Consider the following 21,604-nt stretch of genomic DNA (forward strand, 5'->3'; position numbering starts at 1 on the left):
CACAGTCTCCACCCACAAAGCTAGACACCACCCACAAAACAGGCTCCAATCGCAACGCTCGGCCACACCCAGAAAACAGGCTCCAACCACCACGTTAGACCCCACCCACAGATCTCGACCCCACCCACAAAACAGGCCCCACCCACAAATCTGGACCACACCCACAAAACACGCCTCACCCACAATGCTAGACCCCACCCACAAACAGGCTCCACCCACAATGCTAGACCCCACCCACAAACAGGCTCCACCCACAATGCTAGACCCCACCCACACATCTGGCTCCACCCACAAAACTACCCCTCACCCCTCACCCCCTCAACCCCAGGTTGATACTGTGAGTTTCTGTCAATTGTACTGGTTCGAGATGGCACTTTCAATCGCTCTCATGCTCCTGGGCACACAATGAGGTTTTTAAAGCTTATTCATATCGTCAGCTATTTCATTCATTTAGAGACCAACTCGCGTACACCAGCGGAGTTATCAAGTGGTTCAGTATCGCTTTATGAAGTCCTTTCCTAGTGAGTTTAAAATGTCATTACTCACAGTTAGCAGTCTGGACTGCATGGGCAATAAAATGCCTTTTACCGACAAGCCCATTTTTCAGCCGTGTTAATCACAGTCCACCAGGATACCATTCTTCAAAGAATCAGGGAAGACGTTTTCACAGAGAGGGGAAAAAAATACACGTTTGCGTTCTATCACGCCAGCCGATTAACACTGGCTCGGGGCAGATTTTGCCTCCTGTGACTTTGTAAATGCATTTTGGCGTGACCTACCCAGTGCAGTTTGCACGCAAGTCCCCGATAGTGTCCACAGTGGGAACCTCAGCCCAACCAGACTTAAAATTCATTGATTCCTTCCAGGCAGGGATCAGACAGTGAGGTTCTGCCCAACCCTCTTGACGTCCGTGACAGCTTCCCATTCCTCGACCCCCTCAACTTGAAAGTCAATCCGTCCAAACCCCAAGAGCGTCCTGAAGTCTCACGATGCTCCCTGCATGTGTGTTAGAAAGAAAGGAGAGAGCACATCGGCCGGTTAACGGAGGAATCTTCTTACTGACAGGTTCCTCCTCAAAATAATGGGGCTCGCAGCATTACGAGTGGATAGTCACAGATTTATTTATTTATGTTTTTTTTTTATTCGTTTCATGGGATGTGTGCGTCGCTGGCCAGGCCAGCATTTATTGCCCATCCTGAATTGCCCTTGAGAAGGTGGTGGTGAGCTGCCTTCTTGAACCGCTGCAGTCCATGTGGGGTAGGTATACCAACAGTGATGTCAGGAAGCACTTGTTCACACAGAGGGGAGTGGAAATCTGCAACCCTCTCCCCCCAAAAAGCTGGGCAATTGGTCATTTCAAAGCGGATTTCTATTGGGTATTATGGAACCAAGGCAGAAAATGGAATTGAGATACAGGGGCCGAACGGCTGTTGCTCTCGTCCCAATAAAATATACATTGCTGGAGAATCCACACAGGCAACCCTTCATGGGCTTGCGAGGATTTTCAAAGTTGTTAAAGCTCCGATGTGTTCTGAGCCATCTCCCAACCTTTCAGATTCTGTTTTCCATCCTCCCATACTTCAACATTCCCCCAACTTCCTTACAGGCGCCTTATCAATAACTTTTTAACAATGCACCAGTATTAGTGTCCTTTTTCATCCGGCCATTCAAATCATCTGGGTGAAACCAGTTACAGATATCCCTGGACTATTAACGTCATAAGGCAATATAACGGCAATGTACGATTTTAAAAGCGGGTGCAGGAATATCGAGGCCTGGGGGTGTGTGTACACAAACCGTGAACGCAACTGGGCAAGCTCGCAAGGGTGTCAAAAATACATATGGCAGCCCTGGCATTCTAAATAGAGTACAAAAGCAAGGATGTTATTGTTAAACCTTTCAGGAAACATTGACTGGGCCCCAGCTGGACTATTGTGTCCAATTCTGGGCACCACACTTTGTAAAGGATATCGAGACCTTGGAGAGGGAGCAGAGGAGATTGACCGGAATGGTCCCAGGGATGAGATTGGCCGTGTGGTAGACAGCGAGGGGGATAGATGTAGGCTGCAGAAGGATATTGATGGTCTGGTCAGATGGGCAGAAAAGTGGCAAATGGAATTCAACCTGGAGAAGTGTGAGGTGATGTATTCGGGGAGGTCAAATAAGGCAAAGGAATACACAATTAACGGGAAAATACTGAGAAGTGTAGAGGAAGTGAGGGACCTTGGAGTGAATGTCCACAGACCCCTGAAGGTAGCAGGACAGGTCAATAAGGTGGTTAAGAAGGCATATGTAATCCTTTCCTTTATTAGACGAGGTATAGAATATAAGAGCAGGGAGGTTATGCCGGAACTGTAGAACTCATTGGTTAGGTCACAACTTGAGTACTGTGTGTAGTTCTGGTCACCTCATTACAGAAAGGATGTAATTGCACTGGAGAGGGTACAGAGGAGATTTACGAGGATGTTGCCAGGACTTGAAAAATGCAGCTATGAGGAAAGATTGGATAGGCTGGGGTTGTTCTCCTTGGAACAAAGAAGGCTGAGGAGAGATCTGATTGAAATGGACAAAATTGTGAGGGGCCTGGATAGAGTGGAGGTGAAGGGTCCATTCACCTTAGCAGAAAGCTCAGTGACAAGGGGGCACAGATTTAAAGTGATTGGTAGAAAAATTAGAGGGGAGATGAGGAAAAACTTTTTCACCCAGAGTGTGGTGATGGCCTGAAAGGGAGTTGAGGCAAAAACCCTCAACCCATTCAAAAGGAGTCTGGATATGCACCTCAACTGCTGTAATCTGCAGGGCTTCGGACCAAATGCTGGAAGGTGGGATTAGAATAGGTGGATCTTTCTTCGGCCAGTACAGACACGATGGGCCAAGTGGTCTCTTTCTGTCCCTTAAATGTTCTATGATTCTATGATGAGGGAGTTCAGTTAATGTGGAGAGAATGGAGAAGCTGGGATTGTTTTCCTTAAAACACAGAAGCTTAAGGGGAGATTTAATCGATGTACTCAAAATCAGGAAGGGTTTTGAATGAGTTTACATGAGCTGTGGAAGGGGGGATTAAATGGATGGGTAGAAAGGGAAGAGGGTATATCGGACTATGGCCTGAATGTGAATGAGGGTCTTTGTGGAGACCCTTCAGTCTCGCCTCGGACAGTGACAAACTATGTTTCCAAATACTCACCCTGCCCGTGGGCTCTACAAGCGCTGGGCGTGTGTGTCAAAGAAGTCGTAGTCACTGTCTGAGGAGTTGTCTCGAGGGTTTGCTGGGAGGTTTGCCCGTCGCTCCAACGCTGTTGACAAGAAACATTGGGGGATGAGCTGGGGGCAGGGGAGTGAGTGGATAATGGTGGAGGCTGATCAGAGCCTCACTATTCTGACCCAAACCCTCCCTAACTCTGTAACCTCCTACAGCCCCGACAACCCTCCCTATCTCTGTAACCTCCTCCAGCCCCTACAACCCTCTCTATCCCTGTAACCTCCTCCAGCCCCTACAACACTCCCTATCTCTGTAACTTCCTCCAGCCCCGACAACCCTCCCTATCTCTATAACCTCTTCCAGCCCTTATAACCCTCCCTATCGCTGCAACCTCCTCCAGCTCCTATAACCCTCCTTACTCCTGTAACCTCCTCCAACCCCTACAACCCTCCAAGATCTCTGTGCTCCTCTAATTTTGGTCTCTTGTGTAACCCCGACTTTATTCGCTCCACCACTGGCAGCCCTGCCTTCAGCTGCCTGGGCTCTAAACTCTGGAATTCCCACGCTGAACCTCTCAACCCGTCCCTCCTCCTTGTAAGATGCTCCTTCAAATCGACCAATTTGACCAAGTTCATGGCGAACTGCCATAATGCTCAGTCTTTATTACAAAGTGATTGGAGGCCAGAATAAGGAAGTCTTGCTGCAATTATACAGAGCTTTGATGAAACCACACCTGGATACTGTGTACAATTTTGGTCTCCTTATCTAAGGAAGGGCAGCATTCCTTAAAGGGGTACCATGTAATTTCACAAGATAGTTTCCTGGGGATGAGAGGGTTGTCCTATGATGAAGGTTTGAGCAGAATGGACCTGTATTCCCTGGAGCTTAGACTACTGAGAGTACCACACCAGGTGTGATTAGGCTAACACAGCACTAGGCCGGGATTGGAGCCTGGGTCCTTCCTGCTCTGTGTGTGTAGGTGGGGCTCAGTACCACACCAGGTGTGATTAGGCTAACACAGCACTAGGCCAGGATTGGAGCCTGGGTCCTTCCTGCTCTGTGTGTGTAGGTGGGGCTCAGTACCACACGAGGTGTGATTAGGCTAACACAGCACTAGGCCGGGATTGGAGCCTGGGCCTTTCTGGCTCTGTGTGAGCCAATACCACAGGCATTGCAGGACAAACATTGGGCTCAAGGCTGCTCCAATCCAATTTGTTCACTTTTTATGAAAACTATCATCCGTGGTTCAGTGAGCAGCCCTCACACTGCGGACTCGGGAGGATATGCATTCTCGTTTCACTCCACAGTCTTGAGCCACAAAATTCAGGCAGCCAGACTTCCAGTGCCAGTACTGAGAGAGTTCTGCACTGTTGGAGGGTCAGTACTGAGGGAGTGCTGCACTGTCGGAGGGTCAGCACTGAGGGAGTGCTGCATTATCAGAGGGACAGTACTGAGGGAGTGCTGCACTGTCGGAGGGTCAGTACTGAGGGACTGCTGCACTGTCGGAAGTTCAGCACTGAGGGAGTGCTGCACTGTCAGAGGGTTGGTACTGAGGGAGTGCTGCACTGTCAGCTGGTCAGTACTGAGGGAGTGCTGCACTGTCAGAGGGTCAGTAATGAGGGAGTGCTGCACTGTCGGAGGGTCAGTACTGAAGGAGTGCTGCACTGTCGGATGGTCAATACTGAGGGAGTGCTGCACTGTTGGAGGGCCAGCACTGAGGGAGTGATGCACTGTTGGAGGGTCAGTACCGAGGGAGTGCTGCACTGTCGGAGGGTCAGTATTGAAGGAGTGCTGCACTGTCGGATGGTCAGTACTGAGGGAGTGCTGCACTGTCGGATGGTCAGTACTGAGGGAATGCTGCACTGTTGGAGGGTCAGTACTGAGGATGTGCTGCACTGTCTGAGGTCAGTACTGAGGGAGTGCTGCACTGTCTGAGGGTCAGTACTGAGGATGTGCTGCACTGTCGGAGGGTCAATACTGAGGGAGTGCTGCCCTGTCGGAGGATCAGTACTGAGGATGTGCTGCTGCACTGTCGGAGGGTCAGTACTGAGGGAGTGCTGCACTGTCGGAGGGTCAGTACTGAGGATATGCTGCACTGTCGGATGGTCAGTACTGAGGGAGTGCTGCACTGTAGGAGGTGCCATGTTTTGGATGTGACATTAAATCTACTTACCTGTGGCCTATCGTGTGGGTGTCAAAGATCCCACAGCCACTATTGGATGAAGATCTGGGCGTGGGGAGGTGGGGTGGTGGTGTACGGGGGGTTGGGGAGAACACCCGGTGTCCTGGAATCAAAAGTCATGCCTCAATCGGCATCAGAAAAAAAACAGAATATCTGCTCACTTATCCCTTTTCTGTCTGTGGGATCTTGCTGTGCGCAAATTGGCTGCCATATTTCCTACATTACAACAGTGACTACCACTTAAAGAGGACCCCACTGGGCGCGAAGGACTTTGGGACCTCCCAAGGTGCTGAAAGGCGCTACAGTAATGCAAGCCTTTTTCTCAGCGGCCTGTGGGCTCAGTTTCCTTACCTGGGTAAGCAGATAAAGTGTCTTTCTGCGGCGTTCCCATGTAGACGTTCCCGTCCGTACTTTGGCTGGATGCTGGTCTCGCATTGGCGTTATTGTTTCGATGGAATGAGACTTGGAAAATAATGTTAAAAGAAGAGACCATTATATGCTGACCTTTCACCTCTGGCGGGTCAATGGTCACCCAGGCCGCGGAGAGTTTAGTGTTTTTCTCTCTCTCTCTCTCTGATGGGACCTGAGAGTGGTCAGTGTGTCGAGACATCCTTTAGGACCTACCATTCTCTCCCTGCTGCTGACAATGGTCTATGTGAAAGCAGATTGCCATTCTTGGTCAGGTTCCAATACAGCCTGTAAAAATGGCCTCCCTTTCAGTATCAATTAACAGCCCCGTACTCACAGGCCGCCGTCGGGTCAAAGGGGGAGTTTCAACATGTCCAATGTGGCTCAGTTGGTATCACTCTCGCTCGCCCCATCAGCCAGAAGATCACGTGTTCAAACCGCACTTCAGAGATGCATGCTCGATAACCCAGGCATGCATTCTGAGGGAGTGCTGCACTGTCGGAGGGGCAGTACTGAGGGAGCGCTGCACTGTCGGAGGGGCAGTACTGAGGGAGTGCTGCACTGTCGGAGGGTCGGTACTGAGGGAGCGCTGCACTGTCGGAGGGGCAGTACTGAGGGAGTGCTGCACTGTCGGAGGGTCGGTACTGAGGGAGTGCTGCACTGTCGGAGGGTCAGTACTGAGGGAGCGCTGCACTGTCGGAGGGGCAGTACTGAGGGAGTGCTGCACTGTCGGAGGGTCGGTACTGAGGGAGCGCTGCACTGTCGGAGGGGCAGTACTGAGGGAGTGCTGCACTGTCGGAGGGGCAGTACTGAGGGAGTGCTGTACTGTTGGAGGGTCAGTACTGAGGGAGCGCTGCACTGTCGGAGGGGCAGTACTGAGGGAGTGCTGCACTGTCAGAGGGGCAGTACTGAGGGAGTGCTGCACTGCCGGAGGGGCAGTACTGAGGGAGTGCTGCACTGTCAGAGGGTCTATTCTGAGGGAGCGCTGCACTGTCAGAGGGTCCGTTCTGAGGGAGCGCTGCCCTGTCAGAGGGTCCGTTCTGAGGGAGTGCTGCACTGTCAGAGGGTCCGTTCTGAGGGAGTGCTCTACTGTCAGAGGTTCAGTACTGAGGAAGTGCTGCAGTGTTAGAAGTGCCGTCTTTCATATGAGACATTAAATGAACACACCCATCTTCCCTCTCAGGTGTGTGTATGAGATCTGACAGCCACTATGTTGAAGAGCACTGAGACCCAGAGGCAATATTTATCCTTCAACCAACATCCTTAAGAAACAGATTATCTGGCTATTATCACATTGCTGTGCATGGGATCTTACTGTGCACAAATTGTCCACTATGTTACCGCAGTAAAAATGCACCTCATTGGCTGTGAAGCACTTTGGGGTGTCCTAAAGTCATAAGAGGCGCTGGGAAAATTTCTCTCTTTCTCTCACTTTCTTTCTCTCTTTCCTCTTTTCCTCTTCCTCTTATTCTTGCTGTATCTCTCTCTGCCTCTTTCTCTTGTTAACCCTCTCTTTCTCACCCTCTTTCTCAATCTTTCTCTCCCTTTCATTATGTCTCTCCCTCTCCTTTTCTCTCCGTCTTTTCTTCTGCTTTCTCCGGGGCTCCGGTTGAACGATCCGTGGGATAGCCACTGAGATGGCTCCGAACGGGAGTGTGTGCCAGATCCCAGCTCGGGATATAACTCCCCATTGTCCTGCCCTGCTCCGCATTGGCCTGATTCCCTCCCTCCCTCGTGAGTGATGGGAGAGGTGCCCACAGCAGATCCGTTAACCCTGTTGCCATCCTTACCCGCATGACTGGTGGCCCCGGTTGGTCCAATCCACTGGCGTTGAGTCTGTTTGCGGCGAAATACTGGATGGGGGTGGGGAAGGGTTAAACAGTGGTTAAAATCCAGCAGAGAACCGAGCCCGCGTGAGTGTGAGTACATGTGTGCCCATGCGTGTGTAGCCTTTGCATGCGTGTGTGCAATGCATTTGTCTTCATGCATGTTTGTGTGTGTGTGTGTGTGTGTGTGTGTGTGTGTGTGTGTGTGTGTGCGCGCGCATGGGCGTGTACCTGTATCTTGCACATGTGTGTGCTGTATCTGCCTGCATCTGTGTAAATGCGTATGTGTAAATGCATGTGCGCATGTGCATGTGTGCACGTGTCTTTGTTCCTGCGAGTGTGACGCATGCCCATGCATGTGCACCTGTATGTACATACATGCGTCCATGCATGTGTCTGTATGTGTGCATACATGTATGCCTCACATTTGTGCATGCATGCACATACAGGTGTGCCCTTATATATGTACACGTGTTGATATATGTTTGCCTGTGTGTGTCTGAATGCTTGTCTGTGGGGATGTGCATATCTGCCCGTGTATGCATACCTGTGTGTCTGTATGTTTGCCTATGCGTCCATGCGTGTGCGCCCTGCATGTGCCGCCGGTGCCCACCACCTCACATACCCACCTTGCTTCCCGTTGCGCTGGTACTGTTTCCAGCCGTAGGCCAGCAAGAGGAGCAGTACCAGGAGAATGACCAGAACGACGCAGGCTGTCACAGACCCCGACAGCCCCTTCCTGACCTTCGGCAGCCCACGTGATCGGGGATCTGCGGAAACAAATGAGCAGGTCAGCTGGGTGCCGGTACCCGCAGAATCCTTTTCGATCTCCCACTTGCTCCTACTCAAGTGACAGTGAGTTCAAATCCTGCCGCAGCCTGGTAGCGGTGGTGGTGGTGGGGGGGGGGGGGTGGGGTGGGGTGGGGAGGGGCGGTGTGATGTCCTCTCTCTTTCCGATGGGGAGGCCGAGTGTGGTCAGTGGGTCAGAGTCTGACCTTTGACCCTCCAGAAAAAGCGAAGCTGGTTGGCGTCACGTGGAAGGAGATCAGAATGAGCACTGCTGGTTTAAAGCACCTTTCAGACACACAGGGCTGGATTTCTACGCAGCAGGGCGTGGGTGAGAGAAAGGAGTGGCAACCACTGCATCGATTCTGCTGCAGATAGGGCCTCTTGCAAAAAGAAAAGATCAGACGAGGTAAGGGGCTCAAAGCACGCAGCAATGGGTGACAGCTAACCTCGACACTCAATGTCGCACTAACAGCATATGCACGGAACGTGACAACAAATGGCACCCGCACTGTTAACCCTATAAAAGGTTCTGGGGAACCTTAAACAGATCTGCTTTCTGTATTCATTCACGGGATGTGGGCATCGCAGGCTCGGCCAGCATTTACTGCCCATTCCGAATTGCCATTTAAAGAGTCAACCACATTGCTGTGGGTCTGGAGTCACAGGTAGGCCAGATCAGGTAAGGACGGCAGATTTCCTTCCTTAAAGAACATGAGTGAACCAGGTGGGTTTTCAACAGCAATCGACAACGGTTTCACGATCACTATTAGACCAGCTTGTAATTCCAGACGTTTTTACCAATTGAATTCCGATTTCACCATCTGTCACGGTGGGGTTTGGACCCATGCCCCCAGAGCATTAGCCGGGGCCCTCTGTTCACTAGTCCGGTGATACGACCACTACACCAGCATCTCCGCCAATCGTGCTGAGGCTTGCGTAAGTCGTCAAGACGACACGCCTGAAGGGGCCCTTGATTTGTGAGTATTGCACCCTGCACAAAAGGGGGTCGTGCAGAATTATCTCACTGACCGATTTAATAAAGTGCATTAACCAGATGTTTCCAGGAACTCAAACTTGTATTGCAGGCAAAGGATGTCCGGCAATACCTTAAAGCTCCCCACATAAGGGCTGTGGAGATGTGTGACAACATCCTAAAATACCTCAATAAGGGCAATAGAGATTTACGACAATATTCTATAATACTCCGGGTGATGTGACAATATCCTATAATATCCCCACTTAAAGGCAATGGGAATCTGTGGAATGTCCTATAAGAAGAACTAAGAACATAAGAAATGGGAGCAGGAGGAGGCCATTCAGCCCCTCCAGCCTGCTCCTCCATTCAGTAAGATCATGACTGATCTCCTACCGAAACTCCACTTTCCCGCCCTATCCCCATTTCTCTTAATTCCCTTGGAGTCCAAAAATCTCCCGATCTCAGTCTTGAATATAGTCAGTGACTGAGCATCCACAGCTCTCTGGGGTCGAGAATCCCGAAGATTCACAACTCTCTGAGTGAAGACATTTCTCCTCATCTCAGTCTGAAGTGGCCGAGCTCTTATCCTGAGACTGTGTCCCTGTGTTCCAGACTCTCCAGCCGGGGGGAAAACAGCCTGTCAATGTCTACCCTCTCAAACCCCCCTCACAATTTTATATGTTCCAAAGAGATCACCTCTCATTCTTCTAAACTCCAGAGAATACAGGCCCATTCTACTCAATCTCTCCTCATAGGACGATACCCTCATCCCAGGAATCAATCTGGTAAACCATCATTGCATGCATTCCAAGGCTAATAATAATAAGGGCACTAGGGATACATGGCAATCACCAACAGTACACCTATTTGATGCCAACATAGACAAGGAACTGGACAATTCAAAAGCAAACAGTACATTCAGCAGTCTGTACAAACAAGTATGGAGCAACCACAGCCTCAGAGCACAAACCAAACTCAAAGTGTACAAAGCCCTCACCACCCTTCTGTGTGGCACTGAGTCATGGGTCCTATACCTTCTAGAGCTTCCATCAGCGCTGCCTCTGCAGCATCCTCCAGATCTGCTGGCAGGACCGCATCACAAACACTGAAGTCCTGGAAACAGCCAGCATCACCAGCATCGAGGCCATCCTCCTGCAAAGCCAACTGCGTTGGGCGGGTCACGTTGCCTGGATGGACGACAGTCACCTGCCCAAGACTGTGTTGTATGGGGAGCTGACCACAGGTAAAAGGAACAGAGGGGCCCCGTGCAAATGTTTCAAGGACTCCCTGAAGAAGTCCCTCTCTGTGCGCTACATCGACCATCACCAGTGGGAAGCACAGGCCATAGATCGTGATGCCTGGAGATGCTTCATCAGGAGGGCTACAGACACCTTTGAGACTGAGCGAAGAACCAGCATGAAAGAGAAAAGGAGGAGAACGATAGATCCATTTCCCCCCAGCAATGATTGCACCTTCACTCGTACCCACTATGGGAGAATCCGCCAGTCACGGATAGGCCTGACTAGTCACCAGTGGGCCTGCAACCGATGCCTACAACCTTCCCAAAATCTTCACCCGCAAAGAAATGCCGAGAGAGATAGTACACCCAAATAAGGGCGATATCCTATATAAACCCAATATCCTTGACGAGGAATAAAGGCTGGAAGGCAAACATTAAAAGTTGTCCCATACTCTACCTTTGCAGGTGATGTTCATTTGCTCAAATGGACGCCTCTCTTCCTGACAATGCCAGAGAGTTTTCTTATCCGTCAATAATTGGACCGTTTGACTCCGACACTTGACGCAGATTGTCGCACCGGTCCTGTTCTTCCCAATCAGTCCTGGCCCATTCCATCTGCTCCAAAGTCCAGTGCACTCCAGCTCTGAGCACACCAGATTCCGGACGCTGAAGTCCATCTGGCTCTGGCATACTGGCTTCCAGAAGCCCCTGTGGAAAACTTCCATCTTGCCAACACATGGGTTGCGTCCATCCACCAACCTGAATGCAGGAACCTCGCCCTCTGGAAAGGAAATCAGACCCATCAAACAGGAACATGAGGAGGAACCACCATCTATTATGTCCCCATCAAATCAAATTAGTCACAATACCGTAGAGGAGGAATTCTTGGAGTGTATACGGGATGGTTTTCTGGACCAATATATTGAGAAACCAACCAGAGAACAGGCCATTCTATACTGGGTATTGTGTGATGACAGAGGAATAATTGACAATCTAGTGGTGCGAGACCCCTTGGGAATGAGCGACCATAATATGATGGAATTCTTCATCAAGGTGGAGAGTGACGTAATTGATTCTGAGACAAGGATCCTGAATCTTAGCAAAGGAAACTGCGAAGGTATGAGGCGCGAGTTGGCAATGAGGGATTGGGAAACGTTACTTAAAGGGATGACGGTGGATAGGCAATGGCAAACATTTTAAAGAGCGCATGGATGAACTGCAACAATTGTTTATCCCTGTCTGGCACAAAAGTAAAATGGGAAAGGTCGCCAAACCATGGCTTACAAGGGAAATTAGAGATAGCATTAGATCCAAGGAAGAGGCATATACATTTGCCAGGAAAAACAACAGAACTGAGGATTGGGAGCAGTTTAGAATTCAGCAAAGGAGGACCAAGGGATTAATTAAGAAGGGGAAAATAGAGTACGAGAGCAAGCTTGCAGGGAACAAAAAAACTGACTGTAAAAGTTTCTATAGGTATGTGAAGAGAAAAAGATTGGGGAAAACAAATGTAGCTCCCTTACAGTCAGAAAAAGGGGAATTTATTATGCGGAATAAAGAAATGGCTGACCAACTAAATGCATACTTTGGTTCTGTCTTCACAAAGGAAGACACAAATATCTTACCAAAAATGTTGGGGAACATAGGGTTTATTGAGAGAGAGGAACTGAAAGAAATCAGTATTAGTAGAGAAATGGTGTTGGGAAATTGATGGGATTGAAGGCCGATAAATCCCCAGGGCCTGATGGTCTGCATCCCAGAGTACTTAAGCAAGTGGCCCTAGAAATAGTGGATGCATTGGTGGTCATCTTCCAAGATTCTATAGACTCTGGAACAGTTCCTGCAGATTGGAGGGTAGCTAATGTAACCCCAATATTTAAAAAGGGAGGTAGAGAGAAAGAGGGAATTAAAGACCAGTGAGACTGACGTCGGTAGTGGGGACAATTCTAGAGTCCATTATCAAAGATTTTATAGCAGAGCACTTGGAGAACAGTGGTAGAATCGGACAGAGTCAGCATGGATTTACGAAAGGGAAATCATGCTTGACAAATCTATTAGAATTCTTCGAGGATGGAACTAGTAGAATTGATGAGGGGGAGATAGTGGATGTGGTTTATTTGGACTTTCAGAAGGCTTTCGACAAGAGATTTGTCGAGATTAAGAGATTAGCACATAAAATTAAAGCGCATGGGATTGGGGGTAGTGTATTGGAACGGATAGAAAATTGGTTGGCAGACAGGAAACAAAGAGTAGGGATAAATGGGTCTTTTTCTGAATGGCAGGCAGTGACTAGTGGGGTACCGCAAGGATTGGTGATAGGACCCCAGCTAGTCACAATATATATTAATGATTTAGATGAGAGAACTAAATGTAATATCTCCAGATTTGCAGATGACACAAAACTGGGTGGGAGGGTGAGTTGTGAGGAGGATGCAAAGAGGCTTCAGGGTGATTTGGACAAGTTGAGTGAGTGGGCAAATGCATGGCAGATGCAGTACAATGTGGATAAGTGTGAGGTTATCCACTTTGTTAGCAAAAACAAGAAGGCAGAATATTATCTGAACGGCTATAAACTGAGAGAGGGGAATATGCAGCGAGACCTGGGTGTTCTTGTACACCAGTCGCTGAAGGTAAGCGTGCAGGTACAACAGGCAGTAAAAAAGGCAAATGGTATGTTGGTCTTCATAGCGAAAGGATTCGAGTACAGGAGCAGGGATGTCTTACTGCAATTATACAGGGCCTTGGTGAGGCCACACCTGGAATATTGTGTGCAGTTTTGTCTCCTTATCTGAGGAAGGATGTTCTTGCTATAGAGGGAGTGCAGCGAAGGTTTACCAGACTGATTCCTGGGATGGCGGGACTGACGTATGAGGAGAGATTGAGTCGGTTAGGATTATATTCGCTGGAGTTCAAAAGAGTGAGGGGGGATCTCATAGAAACCAAAAAATTCTAACTGGACTTGACAGGGTAGATGCAGGAAGGATGTTCCCGATGGTGTTGGAGTCCAGAACCAGGGGTCATAGTCTAAGGATACAGGGTAAACCTTTCAGGACTGAGATGAGGAGAAATTTCTTCACCCAGCGAGTGGTGAGCCTGTGGAATTCGCTACCACAGAAAGCAGCTGAGGCCAAAACATTGAGTGTTTTCAAAAAGGAGTTAGATATAGTTCTTGGGTCTAAAGGGATCAAAGGTTTTGGGGGGAAAGTGGTAACAGGTTACTGAGTTGGATGATCAACTGTGATCTCCATCCCGACTCCAGTGCCTTCACATGGAGGTCTGGGAGAGAAGGGTCCTAAATTTCACAGGCTTCCACATCTCGGTGGCCTCCATGCGGCTGGTGCCGTGCTCAGACCACTACCTGGTGTGGGCGGAGTTCACTCCGCTCACAACGCAGGCTGGGTCCACGTACTGGCATTTTAACAACCGGCTGCTGGAGGACGAGCGATTCCGGGACTCATTACATCGATTCTGGGCCGACTGGAGAAGGAAGCAGGGGGCTTCCCCTCCTTGAGGATATGGTGGGATGTGGGCAAGACTCGCATCCGCGTCTTCTGTCAGGAATACGCGAAGGGGTCGACCAAGAGGCGGGAAGCCGAGATCGGGTGCCTAGAGAGGAAGGTGCTCGAATTGGAGTCCTGCCTCGGTCACGCCGTCACGGACCCAGCCCTGTGGCAGGTATATAAAGAGAAGGGCACGCTGAGGGACCTGCAGCTCATAGGGTCCCATAGCTCGTACATGAGGTCACGGATCCAGATCCTGGAAGATTTGGACCGCGCCTCACCCTTCTTCCACTCGCTGGAAAAATGGCAGGGGGTCCGTAAGCAGCTCATCAAGCTGCTGGCCGACAATGGATACTCCATCACGGATCTGGAGGGAATGGGCCTCCTGGTCCGTACTTATTACAGTGCGTTGTTCTCTCTGTCCAGCGAGGACGCAAGCAGAGTTTCTTGGGAGGATCTGTCGAGGGTCAGCCCGGAGGGCGCTGAAGGATTAGAGGCTCCGCTCACATTGGCGGAGCTGACCGGCGCCCTCCACCAGCTCTCGAGGGGCAAATCCCTGGGACTGGACGGGTTGACCGTGGAGTTCCTCAGAGCATTCTGGGACATCCTGGGTGATGATTACACGCGGGTGCTGGGGGAAAGCTTGGCGACTGGGGAGATGCCCCTCTCGTGGCGCAGGGCGGTCATCGTCCTGCTGCCCAAGAGGGGCAATTTCTGCCTGCTTAAAAACTGGCGTCTGGTCTCCCTCCTCAGCACGGATTCTAAGATCTTTGCCTGGGCTATGTCTACCCACCTGGGCTCCATGCTGGCCCACATGATCCACCCCGACCAGTCCTACAAGGTCCCGGTCTGGTCCATCCAGGACAACATCCACCTGGTCCGGGACCTGATCCATCTTTCCCAGAGGACTGATCAGTCGGTCGCTTTTCTCTCCCTCGATCAGGAGAATGCTTTCGACAGGGTGGATCACAAATACCTTTTCGGGACTGTGCACGAATTCAGACTCAGGCCACATTTTGTGGCCCGGGTCTGACTTTTATATGCCATCGCAGAGTTTCTGGTCAAAGTTAATGGGTCCTTTACGGCGTCCCTTTGCTTTGGGAGAAGTGTGCGTCAGGGATGCCCCATGTCCGGCCAATTGTATACCAACTGTGTGGAGCCATTCCTGTGCCTGCTTCGCAGGATGTTGACGGGTTTGGCTCTGCGCGAGCCGGCCATGCGGGTCGTCCTCTTGGCTTCTGCCGATGACGTGCTCTTTGCGGTCACAGATCCCGTTGACTGACGGAGGATGCGCGACTGCCAGCAGACCTTTTCTGCTGCGTCCTCCGCAAGGATCAATTGGGAGAAATGTTCCGGGCTCGTGGTGGCTCAGTGGCGGATTGCCTGCCCCTCTTCCGTGGTTACGTTCGCGCCCGGGTATCCCTGGAGAAGCAGCATGCGGTGTCCGCCGGTACGCTTGAGGCCTTCCGCGACCGGTGGGCACCGCAGGGACTGGAGTGCATTGTCGACGCCGAGATTGGCATTTCAATTTGAGTTTTTGGTTTATTTATCTGTTTTTAATAAAGTTATTATAAAATGTGAATATGTATATAAAGGGGGCCTGAGGAATAAAGGCCCCCTCGACATGAAATATATAAAAGGGGCCTGGGGTATAAAGGCTACCTTCAAGGAAAAAAAGAAAAAAAAAAAACTGGGGTTAGATACAGAGTAAAGCTCCCTCTACACTGTCCCCATCAAACACTCCCAATACAGGTACAGCTCGGGGTTAGATACAGAGTAAAGCTCCCTCTACACTGTCCCCATCAAACACTCCCAATACAGGTACAGCTCGGGGTTAGATACAGGGTAAATCTCCCTCTACACTGTCCCCATCAAACACTCCCAGGACAGGTACAGCACTGGGATTGGCTGCCCACTGATTTGGGAGCCTGAGTGCATCAACGAGGTGCAGCTGAGAGTGCTGGTGGCAGTTGGAGGTTGCAGAGGTGGAGAGAGGAGCTACACTGAGCAAGGGAGAGCTTCTACAAACAAGCAGAGGAAAACTCCAACAACAATCACCTTTAAAAGAGAAGAAAGTGACATTTTGTGGAAACAAGGCTTTGTCTGGAGGTGGGTGCTGAACACCAGTAATTTACTTTGGACTGTTGGGGGAGGAACAAGTGGCTGGAACAACAAGGGGTGGGGCTGCCAATTCAGCAGGAATCTGTGCTGCTGCAAAAGCACACAGGGAAGCTCCCTCCCCACCCCAATTGCCAAGCCTGGGTCAGCTGAAGCTGCCCAGCTAAACAGACGGAAGGGGATAGATAGTGCCTGGGCAGCTTCAGCTGACCCAGGTGAAGACGACTCCCCCAACCAGAAGACCGGAAGACCAACTTCAAAGACTGTTTGTTTTAAGTGTACTGTGAGCACCACCTCCAGAAAGCAAGTCATCCCTTCCAGCCTGCCTTTGCCTCTCCTCTCTTACCTCAGCCTCTCCACTAACCTGTTGTTTGTTTGTTTGTCTTTTCAAATTTTTCTGTGAATCTGTTATTTAGTGTGCAAGTCCACAATTTGGGGTGGGTTTAGCTCTTGGACCCATGGCAAGCCCTTCATCACCGGTGGCGGGGCCCTCTACTACCTACGCAGCTGCAGCTTCTGTGGCTGCCCACGTGGCCCCGTCACCCTTTAAATTATTGACATGCAGCCATGGGGTGAAGAGCTATCCCCACCCCAACATGTCTATTGAGGCCTGCGTTAAGGCAATGGCCGTGGTTGTCGGCCCCTCGGCCATTGTTGCGGCCTCAAAGATGTATGGGAAGGCTGTGTTCTTTTTGAAGACCGAGCGGGCGGTGTCCCTGGCCCTGAGTAAAGGGCTCACTGTGGGGGGGACCTTCCTGCCAGTGGACCCTCTGGGGGCCACTGCGCATCGGATAATGTTGTCCAACGTCCCACCCTTCATTCCCAGTGAGTTCCTCCTCCCCCACCTGCACCATCTGGGGGAGGTGAGGTCGGGGATCACCCCAGTCCGGCTTGGTCTTCGGGAGCACAGCCTCCAACATGTCTACTCCTTCCGCCGCCAGTTATTTATGCAGCTGGCGCGGGAGGAGGACACGGAGGGCCAATTTAATGTGGAGTTCCAGGGGACGGCCTACCGCGTCTTTTGGACCTCGGACAGGGCGCGGTGCCACGTCTGCAAGGGGGTGGGGCATGTTCGGAAGAACTGCCCCAACCTCCCGGCCGCCAGCTCCACCTCGGCGGCCCAGAGTGGTTCCACAGCACCTCCTCCCACTCCCCCCGCACATCCAACAGACACCGCTCAGTCGGTTCCGGAGGCTGTGGTTTTCACAGCCTCTGGCGGGGAGGGGAGCGTCCGTCCGAGCGGAAGGAAGACGCGGGGAAAAAAGAAACATCGTGAGGCGCGTCCCCTGGACACTTTGACTCAACCCGAGCCTGAGCTCAGCCCAAAGCCCATTCCCATGGAATCCACCTGTCCCAGGGCTGGGCTCAGGCCCAGGGTGACTAAAAAAGGAAAAAAGGGTGCGGAGGCGGAGGCCTCTGATGACATGGAGGTCTCTGAGTCTCCGCGCCCAAGTGCGAAAAAGAGGAGAAGGCACCCCTCCACAGAAATAACACAGGGCCCTGAGGTGCAGGGCCCATCTGTTGGAGGGGAGCTGCCTCCTGTTTCTGGTCCTCAGGTGCCCCCTACCGCCACCACCAAGGCTGCAAAGTCCGGGCAGGTGCTCCCTATTCCGCAGGATGGAGGGGAGGGGATGGCCCCGGTACGTGAGGCCCCTCCTGAAGGAGTAAGTGGGGCCCTGCTTGTGGTGGGGGAGCCTGGGGAAACCGCCCATTCCGCCACTGCTACTGGGTCGGGTGTCCTGAATGAAGGGGAGGGCGAGGCCCCAGAGGGTCGGGCCTCCCAGCCGGAGTCCACCACCAACCAGGAGACACCCGACCCAGTTATAACTGAGAATGCTGCCCCACCTGCTGGGCCTGTGGGTGCTGGCGGAGCGGGAGATGGCCTCCTCTCGCCGCCTCCAGTCTCGGCTCCGGCTGGTTTCCCGGAGTCCGGAACTTCTGTCTCCCCTGGACCACTCATTGCCCTGGGGACGGAGGTGGAGGGGGGTCCTGAGCCGCTGGTGCCTACAGGCTCCAGTTTCACAATAGAACCCAGAGAGGACTCCTCCGCCATCGATCCTGGGGGTGGGATCGTGACGGAGGCGGGACCAGCTGGCGCGGCCGGGACGTCCGCCCCACAGTGTGTGGTGGATGTGTTGGCCGCTGGCGGTGACGGCCCGGAGGAGGATGGGGATTCGGTGCGGGGCACGGAGGATGATCTTGATTCCATCGCCAGTGAGGTGGTGGAGTCCCTCGTGCCTCCCACCGAATCTCCTCTCATCCCCACGGCGGAACTCCGGGATTTCCTCGCGGCTTGCAGGGGTTGCCGCAATAAAGTTCAGCTGGCCCTCGACCGTTGGTCGAATCTGGCGCTGATCATCCAGTCCGTCCGTGCCGCCCTTAAGATAGCGGGCAAGCGCGCGGACGTGAAACTGGTTGAGAGGCGCCGTTTTAATGTGTTCCTCAATGGGTTGCTGGGGGAGTGGAGGGCCAGGTGCACTTCCACTCCCTCCTCACAGTGAGCTGTTGATGACGGGTTTTAAGTACCTTTGACATGAAGATAACCATAGCCAGCCTCAACATCAACGGCAGCAGAGGGGCTCACCGCAGATTTCACAATCTCTCAGTCCTTAGGGAAGGGAGATACGCGGTGAGCTTTCTGCAGGAAACCCACACCGTTCCGGGAGACGAAGCCACCTGGCTCCTGGAGTGGCAGGGTGGGGTCTACATGAGTCACCTCACCCCTATTTCTAGTGGGGTGGCTATCTTGTTGGCCCCGACTTTTCAGCCGGAGATCTTGGGGGTCAAGGAGCTAGTGCCGGGCCGCTTGCTCCACCTCGCCGTTCGCCTGGGTAGCGTGCCGCTCCACTTTGTGAACGTGTACGCGCCCAGGCCCGGCGCTTTGCAAGCGCGCTTCTTTGAAGAAGTGTCCGCTCTCTTGAGCTCCATCGATAGCGGCGAGTGCATCATCCTCGGGGGGGATTTTAACTGCACCCTCGAGGTGGGGGATCGCTCCGGTCCCCAGCGCGGCCAAGCGTCGGTGGAGAAGTTGAGGGGACTGATCAGCTCCCTTAACTTGGTGGACGTCTGGCGGAATCTCCATCCCGACTCCAGCGCCTTCACGTGGAGGTCTGGAGGAGGGGGGTCGCGAATCGACCGCCTCTACATTTCGCAGGCGTACGTCTCCCGCGTTTCGGCGGCCTCCATGCGGCTGGTGCCGTGCTCGGACCACCGCCTGGTGTGGGCGGAGTTCACTCCGCTCCGCACGCGGGCGGGGTCCGCGTACTGGCACTTTAACAACCGGCTGCTGGAGGACGTGCGATTTCGGGACTCGTTCTGTCGATTCTGGGCCGACTGGAGAAGGAAGCAGGGGGGCTTCCCCTCCTTGAGGCTATGGTGGGATGTGGGCAAGACTCACATCCGCATCTTCTGTCAGGAGTACGCGAAGGGGTCGACCAAAAGGCGGGAAGCCGAGATCGGGCGCCTTGAAAGGGAGGTGCTCGACTTGGAATCCCGCCTCGGTCATGCCGTCGCGGACCCGGCCCTGTGGCAGGCGTACAAAGAGAAGAAGGGCGCGCTGAGGAACCTGCAGCTCATAGGGTCCCGAGGCGCGTACGTGAGGTCGCGGATCCAGATCCTGGAAGATTTGGACCGCGCCTCACCCTTCTTCTACTCGCTGGAAAAATGGCGGGGGGTCCGTAAGCAGCTCGTCGAGCTGCTGGCCGACGACGGATCCTCCATCACGGATCCGGAGGGAATGGGCCTCCTGGTCCGGACTTTTTACAGTGCGTTGTTCTCTCCGGATCCGTCCAGTGAGGATGCGCGCAGAGTTTTGTGGGAGGACCTGCTGCAGGTCAGCCCGGAGGGCGCCGAAGGATTGGAGGCTCCGCTCACGTTGGCGGAGCTGACTGGCGCCCTCCACCAGCTCTCGAGGGGCAAATCCCCAGGGCTGGATGGGTTGACCGTGGAGTTCCTCAGGGCGTTCTGGGACGTCCTGGGGGACGATTACGCGCGGGTCCTGGGGGAAAGCCTGGCGACCGGGGAGATGCCCCTCTCGTGGCGCAGGGCGGTCATCGTCCTGCTGCCGAAGAGGGGCGATCTCCGCCTGCTTAAAAACTGGCGTCCAGTCTCCCTCCTCAGCACGGATTTTAAGATCTTTGCCCGGGCTATGTCTACCCGCCTGGGCTCCGTGCTGGCCCACATGATCCACCCCGACCAGTCCTACACGGTCCCGGGCCGGTCCATCCAGGACAACATCCACCTGGTCCGGGACCTGATCCATCTTTCCCAGAGGACTGGTCAGTCGGTCGCCTTTCTCTCCCTCGATCAGGAGAAGGCGTTCGACAGGGTGGATCACGATTACCTTTTCGGGACTCTGCGCGCTTTCGGACTCGGGCCGCATTTCGTGGCCCGGGTCCGACTTTTATACGCCGCCGCAGAGTGTCTAGTCAAAGTTAACGGGTCCTTGACGGCGCCCCTTCGATTTGGGAGAGGAGTGCGTCAGGGGTGCCCCATGTCCGGCCAATTGTATACCGTCTGCGTGGAGCCCTTCCTCTGCCTGCTTCGCAGGAGGTTGACGGGATTGGCTCTGCGCGAGCCGGCCATGCGGGTCGTCCTCTCGGCTTACGCCGACGACGTGCTCCTCGCAATCACAGATCCCGTTGACTTGCGGAGGATGCGCGACTGCCAGCAGACCTTTTCTGCCGCGTCCTCCGCGAGGATCAATTGGGAGAAATGTTCCGGACTCCTGGTTGGTCAGTGGCGGGTGGACTCCCTGCCGGAGGAGATGACACCTTTTGCGTGGAGCACCACGCACCTCCTCTATCTGGGAGTCCACCTTAGCCCCGCTGAGGAAGCCTGGCCGGCAAACTGGCAGGAGTTGGAGGCGAAAGTCACCGCTCGGCTGGGGCGCTGGACAGGACTGCTCCGAGTGCTTTCCTACAGGGGCCGAGCGTTGGTCATAAACCAACTGGTGGCCTCCATGCTGTGGTACCGGTTGGTCACTTTGGCCCCGCCCCCTGTATTTGCCACCAAGATCCAGAAGAAACTCGTCGATTTCTTCTGGGGCAAGAGGAAACACTGGGTCTCTGCCGCGGTCCTGAGTCTCCCGATCGAGGAGGGCGGTCAGTCGCTGGTGTGCGTCCGCACCCAGGCTGCGACTCTCCGCCTTCGGACCCTGCAGAGATACCTGTACGTCGAGCGTCCTCCCAGATGGTGTGCGCTGGCGACGTATTTTTTCCGCCAGTGTCACTGCCTTCAAGACGACACGCAGCTCCCGGTGGAGTCCGTTAGCCGCGCCTCTCTGAGGGAGTTGCCTGTCTTTTACCGGGATCTTTTCCGAGTCTGGAACATGGTTGCCTCCAGTCAGGGCGCTCCCCCGCCGGCGG

The 21,604-nt window shown here is 53.0% G+C and overlaps 1 protein-coding gene across 1 annotated transcript in view; it reads right to left on the bottom strand.

Annotated features, from left to right (window-relative positions):
* Positions 1 to 225: 225 nt before the first annotated feature.
* The window catches only part of LOC137385091 (CD5 antigen-like), a 67,768-nt gene continuing 46,389 nt past the window's right edge, over positions 226 to 21,604 (bottom strand). Inside the window, exons 6-11 of the mRNA XM_068059846.1 lie at positions 11,078 to 11,401; positions 8,245 to 8,385; positions 7,580 to 7,642; positions 5,733 to 5,843; positions 3,185 to 3,293; positions 226 to 996 (exon numbers count right to left, since the gene is read on the bottom strand). Coding sequence (XP_067915947.1) covers positions 3,199 to 3,293; positions 5,733 to 5,843; positions 7,580 to 7,642; positions 8,245 to 8,385; positions 11,078 to 11,401 — 734 coding nt within the window. The 3' untranslated portion in view covers positions 226 to 996; positions 3,185 to 3,198. The remainder of the gene's footprint in view (positions 997 to 3,184; positions 3,294 to 5,732; positions 5,844 to 7,579; positions 7,643 to 8,244; positions 8,386 to 11,077; positions 11,402 to 21,604) is intronic.

This window comes from Heterodontus francisci, chromosome 28, assembly GCF_036365525.1.
Source record: "Heterodontus francisci isolate sHetFra1 chromosome 28, sHetFra1.hap1, whole genome shotgun sequence".
Classification (NCBI taxonomy): domain Eukaryota; kingdom Metazoa; phylum Chordata; class Chondrichthyes; order Heterodontiformes; family Heterodontidae; genus Heterodontus; species Heterodontus francisci.